The sequence below is a fragment of the Bos taurus genome, chromosome 7 (genome assembly GCF_002263795.3).
Source record: "Bos taurus isolate L1 Dominette 01449 registration number 42190680 breed Hereford chromosome 7, ARS-UCD2.0, whole genome shotgun sequence".
Lineage (NCBI taxonomy): Eukaryota > Metazoa > Chordata > Mammalia > Artiodactyla > Bovidae > Bos > Bos taurus.
Genome location: NC_037334.1, coordinates 41,242,829 through 41,254,519, shown reverse-complemented (window position 1 = coordinate 41,254,519; position 11,691 = coordinate 41,242,829). Strand labels below are relative to the sequence as shown.

The 11,691-nt window shown below is 36.5% G+C and overlaps 1 protein-coding gene across 1 annotated transcript; it reads right to left on the bottom strand.

The window, feature by feature from the left end:
- Window positions 1-330: 330 nt before the first annotated feature.
- OR2W3 (olfactory receptor family 2 subfamily W member 3) lies at window positions 331-1,323 on the bottom strand. Its single transcript, XM_002689082.2, has one exon. The coding sequence runs from the start codon at window positions 1,321-1,323 to the stop codon at window positions 352-354; it is 972 nt and encodes a 323-aa protein (XP_002689128.1). The 3' UTR covers window positions 331-351.
- Window positions 1,324-11,691: the final 10,368 nt, after the last annotated feature.

Sequence of the window (11,691 nt, the reverse complement as noted above, 5' to 3'; positions counted from 1 at the left end):
ATTCTCACTAAAACACCCATCATTGCATTAGTGCATTAAAAACAAACAACAACAAAGGCAAAATTCTTATTAAGAAAAGAAGTTTCCTTCTTGGCATTCTGGTACAAAGTTGGAGAAACTCATCTTTATATCTATATCACTGTGTCTTCATACCTGCTTTACAGATCACCTAGAGGTTTTTGGGTGATATGTGTTTTCCAGTTCACTCATCAAAACATATACTGTTTCGATGGAACTAAACCAGTTGTAAAGAAGTCCAGGGAAAGGTATATAAATTGGGAAGCAAAGACCCAGATCTGATCCAACAATTGCAGATTCCATCAATGGTGCCTGATGGAGTTCATAACCAGGCTAGAGATGCCTGTCTGGTCCTTTCACTCTTACTCTTTTCTTCTCCCTGTCATGCAGCAACAACCTCCTCAATGCCCCCTTCACCTCTTTGTTTCTGAGGGTGTAGATCAGGGGATTCAGGAGTGGGGTGACAATGTTGTAGAAGAGGGTGAGGAACTTGCCTTGATCCTGGGAGGAGCTGTTTCCAGGTTGCATGTACATGTAAATGATGTTTCCGTAGAAAAGTGAGACCACTGTGAGATGGGAGCCACAGGTGTTGAAGGCCTTTTGCCTGCCTGACGCTGACTGAATCTGTAACACAGCCCTCACGATGTAACCATAGGAGACCAGGATAAATACAAGCGGTGAGAGTACAATGCCCACTGCCAGTACAAAGACAGTGCCCTCAATGGCAGCTGTATTCACACAGGCCATTCGTATCAGGGCAGGCATCTCACACAGGAAGTGGTCCACACTGTGACGCCCACAGCAGGGTAAGCGTAGGGTGACTGGGGACATGGCCAAGGAGTTGGCCACCCCACAGCCCCAGGCTATCAACACCAAGCCTAGGCAAAGCCGGGGATTCATGATCACCATGTAGTGCAGGGGCTTGCAGACTGCAACAAACCTGTCATATGCCATGACTGCCAGGAGTAGACATTCCACACCACCCAGACCCAGGAATAGGAAGAGCTGGATGGCACAGCCTGTGTAGCTGATGGTCTTGTCACTTCCACTCAAGTTATACAGAAGCTGAGGGATGGAGCTGGTGGTAAAACTAAGGTCCAGGAAGGAGAGATGGGCGAGGAAGAAGTACATGGGAGTGTGGAGGTGAGGATCCAGCCAAGACACCAGGATGATGGTAGTGTTGCCCACAAGGATCAGGAGATATGCGATCAAGATAACCACAAAGAGGATTCTCTCCAGATGGGGCCGATCAGAAAATCCCAAAAGGATGAAATTTCCCTGGTTGCTCTCATTGGTCCCATCCATCTCTACTGCACCTGAAGAGGAATATCGATACTAATAATGTGAACAGCCAATAAAATGGAGTGTTTACTATGAATGTTTACAGGCATTCTTCTATGTTTTTTACATTTATTTACTCATTTAACTCCAACTAGAATGGTACAAAGTTGGCACTCTTACTATCCTTGACCTACAGAAACGGAAACTGAGACAGATGTATGTCAAGTAAATTATCGTATTCTAGAAGGGGCAGAATGAATTTTGAACACAGAAAATGGGGCTTAGAGTCTTTATCTTTCACTGATGGTAGTGCCTCTAATCCCAAAGTCAGGAAAGATAAATCCTCCCATGGCCCAACTATTGATTCTTCTTGAGACACAAGTTCTTAAGCTCCTGCTGTAACCTCAAAGGCCCAAAGACATATCCATTTTATGCAGAATATTTGTCTATTCTTTATCCCAAAGACACTTCACTCGTTTGATTATTATTCTTGAGGTAATTTTAAAGTACCTGTACAGATAATGTATAAGACAATAAAATATTACTAAATAATATGCACATAAAATTAATCTCTCTTTGTCTCTTTCCTGCCATCTCTGTCTCTATTTTTCTGTCCCTATGTGTGTATGTCTTTCTCTCTCTCTCTCTCAGATAGGTCTTGCATAGAAGGAATAATTCTTTTCTTCCAAAATATTATATACTGCTTGAGGAAAAAATATAACATTTTGTAATGGATAATGCAACTTTAATGCAATTATTCACATATATGTTCAGAATTTCTATCAAATTGCAATTCCAAGAACCTATCACATTCAAAGCAAAGAATGTTTGAGGACAAAACCACAAGTCTTACAGATAGATATAGAGAAGTAGATTGCAAACAATTTAAGTTGCAATTCCAATCTCCTCCGTTACGATCTCTTAACCAACAAGATACCATTACAAGCTATTTGAAAGATCACTTACCTTTACATAGTTTTCCCATCTAATATGGTAATACTTAAACTACTTACACATATGTTCTGTTATTTTATTAACATGAAAAAGTTGGTAAATATGAAAGTTTATATGTATGCTATATAAAACTCATATGACATATAAAAATGAGATTAGGCAGGAAAATTCTGAAGGAAAAAAAAAAGTCTAATGAGGAGAAACTATCCTTATATATATCAAACATACACTGAAAATATAATAATTTAACATGATCGGAATTTCCTTGGTGGTCCAGTGGTTAACAGTCCACTTTGCAATGCAGAGGACATGTGTTCCATCCCTGGCTGAGGAGCTAAGATCTCATATGCTGTGGGCAACTAAGCTCACACCACAGCTAGAGAGAAGCCATCAGGCTGCTGAGAAAGATCCTGCAAGCTGCACCTAAAACCTGATGCAGCCAAATAAATAAATATTTAATATAAACAACAAAAAAAGAAAAAAGAACAACAACATGATCACTGAAAAGGCATTTGGGGTTGGGGAGTGTGGATCCTTAAATTACTCCTTTCAACAAAACTAATTACAAATCAAATATTTAAAGTGTTAAAAATACAGCCACTATAAGAAAGTCAACCATTGCTCAATACACCTCTCTCTTGCTCTTTTTTTTCTTTTTCCTAATCATCTTGGATTTAGGTAGATCTCACTAGATAAGTTGCAATTTTTGAAAGTATGAAGCAAAATATATATTTGATTCCATATTTTTAAAAAAATCTATACTACAAAAAGACAACTAACAAAGTCTAAAGAATAATGTCAATACTATCGAACTTCAACATGAAAACTGAAAGCTGTCTTAACAAGAAAATACGTAACAAAGTAATGTAGATAATAATTTGAGCATTTTACAGAAAATAATTATTTACAATAATGTGACAAAACATCAGAATTGTTCTCACTGATGATTGCGTATATAAAGTATAAATATAAATGTATTTGCTTCTTAGATATGTATTTATAGGTGTGGTATATACAGAGTTGGGGAAAGTGTGGGGAAATGAGCCCATTAACTCCTGATAGGAATTTAAATTGAAATAGTATCTTTGGCAGAATCTTAGAAGAGATCATTAATTATGAATAACATATATGCTGACATTCTTCATGTTATTTTAACAAAAACAATTATACCTTATAAAATTTTAAATCACATGTGGTTTTTTTGACTCATTAATTCTGAATATTGGAATCTGTCCTGCATTTATTAACATACAACATGTAATGTAATTCCTCCAAAGTCTTCATTATAGTATTGATTGAGACAGATAATACTCAGAAATAATATATATGTTCAGTTATTGAAATGATTTAATAAATAACAACCTTGTGAACTTGAAACAAATAACTACTAAATAAAAATAATATATGTATGTGGCTTCACTTGGCATTTTTTCCAAAAATCTTATTAATTTTAAACAAGGAAAAGGCAAAATGTAATGTATAGTGAGGTTATATGTGGTCTGGTCCCATCTTTTTGGTCAGTAAATCTATATATAAATATTCATACCAAAATAGAACCAATATCTAGAAATATGTACATTGAATTATCAAAAAGGCTCACTTCTAGAACATGAGATGGAGTTTAAGGGAGACTTTAATGTCTACACATCCTTTGTTTATAAAATAGGAAATAGTAATCATGAGTTGTTATAAAATTTAAAAAGAATATTTATACATGTATGTGTATAGGATTATATACCTAGGAAATTTCCCTAGAAATGATTCTGTCTTTTTTAAAATCAGTTAATGTATCTTTTTAACTTTGTTATTCCTTCTTTACAGAAATCATTGCCTCATCCCCCTTAATATATATATATATATATATATATATATATATATATGTAATTATCAAACTGAAAAAGGAAGAAAAGTAGGAAGAAAGGAAGTTAGGAAGAAAAAAAAGACTGAAAGAAATTTTCAGTCTACATAATAACACCAGTGTTTTGAAACAAACTGATGCACAATTTCATACTCTTAAAATTGTAAATCCTGGGATATAAGAGAAAATTGAGTATGAGGAGCTGAAGATGAGCCAAATGCAGTGACAAGGCAAGAGTGGTTTTCAAGAGAACTGGAAATCCAATCTCTTGAATTGCTTTTACAACTTAGATGCTGGATTCAAGAATGGCTTCTTCACAGGAAAATTAAAGAAAACTGAAAGAGAGTGCTCTTGCTAGTTTTCAATCAAGAAGCTGTGCCTTTTCTCCTGTTCAAGTGGAACACTTGTGCTAAGCACTGGGGACCTGAGACAGTGTCCACAAGCCTTGTTGCTATCACACACCTTTCTACCTGGAAGAAACCCACCTCTCAGATGGGATCCAGAGTACCTTCACTTTCTAAGCAGCTCTGGGAAGGAACTAATTTCTCCCCTTATATTCAAACTTTGGAAGGAATATAATAAGTTTTCCTTTCTCTGTTTGAGGTCCTTCTTAACATTACTGGTTCAGGGTTAACAGCCTCCCCTACCTTCTCACCTCTCCACCGGTGGTTTATACTTCATAAGAACCTTTTACAGCCACCATGAATATCTTCATATTTAATGCAATCGTGCACTTGTGTTTTGCACACAATGAATTTTATTGTACGTCATGTGGATTTGTCACCACTATCTTGGTGAGGGGAGAGAATGGGCAATAACCTAGTTATCTTTCATTTTATATACATGGGCACAGCTTGGGCGATCAAAGAATAAACAATTCATTGCTTACTATTGTAGTTCAAGTCTTCCCTATCTTGGAGAAACACTTCCTCTTCATTGCTCAATGGTTAAAAAAAAAAAAAATAAAGGCAGTAACAAGTACTAAACTGGAGAGATCAAAGCTCTCGCTACCCACATGGGTGATGACTCATAGAAAGGTCAGGAAATGAATCCAATTATTGATGACTCACAGTTTTTCAGATATGATTTTTCATGAAGTTTGAGATAGCAGAACAGATCACCTGCTTGAAGACTATTGATTTTTAAAACGTGTTTTAAATTGAGCATTTAGGAGAGTGTGTGTTGACACTGTACCTAGAGGTAAAATCTATTTTCCTTGTAGGTGCTGGTCAGCATGTGAACACTGTGGTCCCCAAATGCACCGTTCTACCTCAGAAATGCACAGAAGTAAACAACAAAGCAAAAAATATATATATATTTTTTTCAGCTCCTACAGAGCAAGAAGTCATACAATTAAAAATTTTAGTTTATTTCCAAAGCATGTCTAACCTTGCAGATTCAATAATCTCAAACTCACACAAATTTCATATGCCAGTAGCTATACTGGCATATGAAAGAAAATGGGATTGATGATTTCAGAGTGGACAGCAGGCCTGGATCTTCCCAGTCAAGAGCTGGCATTTCTCCATCTCCTCCCATGAGGCTATAATATCTTTTCAATGCTATTCTTTTTAATGAAACACACATCTTAGCTCTTACTTTCTAATGTTTGCCTGACAGATAACAAACTCTAGCCCTAGTACAAAAAGTGAACTTTTATGCTGCATTTATTCATATTTTGTCCCTCACTACTTTTATATATTATACTTTAAAAATTGTTTTGCATTGGTAAAGTTATTGCTTTCTTATGACTAAAAAATAAGAGCTTTATATATGTATTTGTCTGTAGATTTGTGTCTTGGCATGGGGTCACAAAGAGTTGGACATGACTGAGCGACTGAACAACAAATGTTAGTCATAATCCATACATTTTCCAAGAGCAAGGAGGATGTTTATCATTTTCTTTTTTCTATTTCTTTGATATGTTTCATGTGTTTTTTTCTTTTTTAATTTATTTAACAAACCAACAAAAGGGTGCAGACTGATGAGCAGAACTCCTTTGTTGGATATTCTGAGACTTAGTTTCCAACGTGGTAGATAGGGGGATCCCTACATCAACAAACCTTGGACACCAGCAGAGTGTCTGAGAATGCAACTCAATTCTGATACTACCCAGAGAAAGTATCAGATTTTACAGGTTAAATGTTCAGTCTTACAAGACTTCTCCCACTGCCTAACCATTTCAGAAGCCAGTTGCAAGCCCAAACTATTACCTGTGCTTCTGACCAACTGGCTACAGATTGAAGGTTCCATCAATCCCCTCCTTGGACTTCAGATACCAGCCACAAGTCCAGGTTGTTACCTGTGCTTCTGAGCAAATGGCTCTAGATCAGAGATTCCCATGACACCCTCCTCAGGTTAGATGAATTTGTTAGAATGACTCATAGAACACAGAAAAACATTATACTTACTAGATCATTAGTATATTTTGAAAAGGATATAACTCAGAAACAGCCAGATGAAAGAGATGTAGAGGGCAAGGCATGTTGGAAGGGCATTCTCCCTTTATCTCCACATGTTCACCGACCAGGAAGTTCTCCCAACCCTGTCTTTTTGGGCTTTAATGGAGGTTTCATGAAATATCATTGATTGATTACAATATTGGCCACTGGATATTGATTCAACCTCTAGCCCTTCTGCTCTCCCCAGAGGTCAAGGGGTGGGGCTGAAAATTCCAACCATAACTGTCCCCGTCCTTAAAGTACTTTCCAGAGTCACCTCACTAACATAACAAAAGACATATTTATTATCAACACTTAGGAAATTCCAAGGTTTAGGGAGCTGTAAGTCAGGAATGCATAAAACTTACAAATTATAATATCACAGTTCCGAAATCCAGAAGTCTACTCACCATTTTTACTCGTAGGCTACCAGGTATCATTAAAAGTCAAAAGTCAAAATGTGTGGATCTTATTATAGGAGGATTGTGAGTTGTCTTATTCCCGCCTGTGTGCACATAGGACCATAGCCATAGTGCAATTCCAGATGTGGGAGGAAATAAAGGCACTTCTCTTGGGTTGGCCCATTCCTCTATAAGTGAAGTGGACCACAATATTTGTGTAGAGGAGTTTATGGTGATGACAGTAAGATGCAGTTCTCCTGAGAAAGACTGGAGATGGACCAGTGGTCTGGTTTTCTCAACAGCCCCAACCTCTAGGGAAATTTCTGAACCCACAGGGGTCATTAGTACATACACTGAGGTGTGATGTAGGTATATATCACATCAAACTCTATAATCTCCCATAGGGTCCAGACAGAAAATGAGGACTATGAAAATTTGTTCCTTGATATGAAAAGGACTTATTACTTTACGTAAGTAAAATTGGAGACTCAGTTTTTCTTCCATAAATATAGACGGAATATTTGCTTCCTTTCTCTGTTCCTGAGAATTATCATGTATCTAAAAATTAGCCAAGGTATAATCAGTCCCATCCTACTTGGAAGAATAATTTTTTTCCCTTAGTTCTATTGATAATACTGCAAAAGTATTTTGTCATTTTTTTTCTAAGAATTTTTTTTCATGAAAAAGAAAGGACTCATTGACCTAGACAGCTGAAAAATTGGATAGGTGCAATGGTTAATTTAGAACTTTATTATTAATTTAAGGAACCAGTAGGGCAACTGATTTTATTTATTTACTTAGGATTTGAAGCGAAGATGTCAGCATAGTGGATTTATACTTTAGTTTCAGAAAGTAACTAGGGTAAAATTAAGCAATTATCAGGAACTCTTGATTTATTAGACTGTGTATATATGACTGTGCTTTTAATGTTCTTATTTAAGTGATGTTACACCCCAAGGCTAAATTTTTTTCAAAATATAAATAATCAAAGTCAATAATGAACAGCAATTGAGTCCCTGAAAACAATCAGACAGTATCAGAGAAAACCAGGCTAGTTTGAATCAATTGGTTAGGGGATTTAGCAAAATAATAATCTGGGATCCTTTGAGAAGACATAGCTACAGAGCCACAGAGTAAAGAGTGAAATATTCAACATAGGAAAATGTGTGGAACTTATAGGTTTGTAGAATATGTATTTTATATAGATACAGATCACTTCCATCCTTCCCTCTTATAATAAAAAAGGTAAATTTGCAGAAGACCCCAGAAGCACACACAAAATGTACATTGAGGAGTCAATTCTTGGAGAGCAGACAGATTTAATAAATCCCAGTGTTCCCAATTTATCTGCCCTTTGGGACAATAAGCCTCAACATCACCACTGTAAATTAGCTCAGTTCCTTCTGCCTGAGGATGAAACTTTTCCACTTCCTGTTCCCAATCAGCCCCACACTAGTTCCCTTCGTTCAGCGCCTTCTCAACATGCTAGAATATTAGCTAACTAGTTAATTCACAAGACAAACCACTCACAGGAGTGGGACATGGGGAAAATGATCAAATTAGTTATTTGAATGAATCATCTAGTCTTTTGATAAACTATAACTCTGGAGAGTTATAGCTTCAGAAAAGCTAGAACCTAATGTTTGAGATTGACTTTGTAATCATTCCTTATGATTTTAGTCATTTTTTATAATGATTTGGGCCTAAAAAAAAGTCCAGCAGATAACTAGAGATAGATGGTTGAAGGGAAGTGACAGTGGGGAGAGTACTGGAGGGAGAGAAGGTGGCTCTATAGTGCAGTTAAAACAAAAAGGAGTTCACAAAGCATGGAAAAGTTGGTTTCTACAAAATTTTTATTCCATATAACTTATATAATGCTCCCCACATTCTTAGTATGAAAATTTGCATATGGAATGCATACAAGGCAATGAATGAGTTAAAGTTGTCACTGTATTGTCATAGGGAATCAAAGCTACAAGTGGCTCAATGGAACCTGGGCATAGCAATTCATCATGTCACTGGAACCAGTATCTCTACAAATTTATTCAAATTTCTTCTACACTTAAAAATTGGTTTACTCTTTTAACACTTGACATTAAGCTTTATTGATCGGTGCTTCTCTAGTTATAAATTAGTAATAATAATAATACCATTATATTATATTTCATAAAATATTTTCAGATCCATCACTTAATTCTGCCTAACAAAAGTTAATCATTTATTTATTCAACAAATGTGCATTGAGTTATAACCACATAAAAACCAGTGAGTTGTTTGAGATACATCAGACATATCATTATCAATAGACAGTGATCCCTCTCCTCAGGATGCTTACGATCTATCCAGAAAAGGCAAAAGCAAGTAAATAAATAAATATTTAATAAATAGGACAATATAATACATTAGAAGCCAATAAGTAGTATATTGAAGAAAAGTGCCTCCATTGCACCCAACAAAGGGAAGTTGGAGGGTGAACTCTGGGTGAGCTCTGGGATAGGTCAGGTTGTATGGTTCTCACTAAAAAGCAGGATTTGAGCATGCCCTTGTGATTCAGGCAGTAAAGAATATGCCTGCAATGCAGAAGACATGGGTTCTAGCCCTGGGTCAGGTTCTATCCCTTCTCTTTCCTGGAGAATGGAATGGCTATTTACTCCTGTATTCTTGCCTAGAGAATTCCATAGTCACAGGAGTCTTGGCAGGTTTCAGTTCATGGGGTCACTAAGAGATGGACATGACTGAGCGACTAACACTAACATGAACTAAGGAAAGAAAGCAAATGAATTAAACATCAGGGAAAAGGAAATTGCAGGTGGAAGGCACAGTTGGGAGAAAGGCTCGATGGTAGCAAGTGCCTGGTCTGGTGTAAACCCAGCCAGGATGCCAGGATAGATGGAGAAGAATAAAAAGGGAAGTAAGGGGAGGAAGTCAGAGGAGAAACTTGTGCTCAGATCTTCTAGGGTCTGAGGGTTTGTTATAAAGATTTTGGCTTTAACTCTAAGATGAATAGAAGGTAATAGCAATGGTACTACAATCTTGGTGCTAAAAGGATCAGCCTGGCTGCTGCATTGAAAAGGGACATGGAGGGGCCAAAGTACAGCTAGGATTGCTATTAGGAACCTAATAACTCAGAGGGAGAGAATGGATGTTCAGACCATGGTTACAACAGTAGAGTGGTTAGAGCTGGCTGAACTCTAGATACGTTCTGAAGGTAGAGCCAACAGAGTTTACTGATAGACTAGTATGAGAAAGTAAAATCAAGAAAGGAGTTAACCAGATTGTTGGCCTGAGTAATTGAAAAAATGGAGTTGTCATCCACTGGAAAAGCCTCTGTGTATTGTGTTTGAGTGTGTGCGTGTGTATGGAATTGGGAAGGCAAAAAATAGGGGTTATAATAGGAGATGCACAAAGCTTTGTGAAACGTGGAATACAAGGGATGAAGAAAGATTTAAGTTGGCTTAGTAACTGACATAAATCATAAGAGGATGCACAATGAGATAATAGGGTTAAAAAGAGACAGTAGACACTGGGATGTTAGCTTCCTGGGGAGGAGGCATTCTTGAGATTCCCTTTTCACCCCTTGAAGAGGGTAGCAGGCCTGAGGTCATGAGGCTTCCTTGTCCTGGTGAATGGGTGGAGCCCCCAGGGGTGACATGATCTTAGACCAGTGACCCTGTCCCTCTTGATCCTTTTGGGAAAGGGGCTCTACTGTCCTGAGTGTTTGTTCTATGTCACAAGCTCCTGTCATAGATGCTATGCCACTATAGACCCTATAGTGACATGAACACTCAGGAGTTATAGTAAGTTTCCAGGCCCCATTTAAGCCCTGATGATGGGAAAGTGTGAACTGAGACCCAGCTTTCTACTTAGATCATGAGTGGAAAAGGCCTAGGGTGTGCATTGTATGTAAAATATCAACAAGAGGGATGTAAGGTACGTTATTATTACCTCTATTTCTAAAAGAGACAGAGGAATAGTTTGCTCGTGATCAAACATAAACGTATCGAATATGAAATCGTTGTTTAATACAAGGCCCCATCATTAGAATATGTAAAGCCATCTGGAAATACAGTTTGATGACATTTCCCCATTGCTAAAATTATTATAATCCATAAATGCTCCTCCAAATGTAAAAATGTCTGAAAAGAAATATGTTTATAGAAAGAAAGCCATATCATTAATGTTATTGTAAAGAATGTGAAAGATTTTAGTCAAAGAAACTTCTCTGGAAGAGAAAAGCTCCTTAAAAATCAAAAAGTCTTGTTAGGTAATGTCATCTAAAGTTTCTATTAATGAATAATTATTTAACATTTCAACATTTAGCATTTAAGCATTTGGTTAGCAAGTATTCATCAAATATATATATATATAGAAGATGGAAGCATAGTTAACTTTCAATAATTTTTAAGAATTTTGTTTGGAATATATAGAATATACACTAAAAATAAGTCAAATATTATTATCATTTCATCATTATGGTCATTTTCATATTGTATTTAAGAGGCAAAGTTGAATTTAAAGCAATCCTATAAATCACAAACTCAATTATTTCCCAAAATATTGTAAGGTCAATATCATTGTCCCACATTATAAAAATCATACTAAGTAAATGAGTCTGAGAGAAAAAGAAATAATTGAAGTTTTACAACTAGAAAATGACTAGGTCAAATAACTAGTTGAATCATAATTCTGAGAAATTTCTGCTCAAAAATAAAAAAGTATCCATGCTGAATACCTGAAA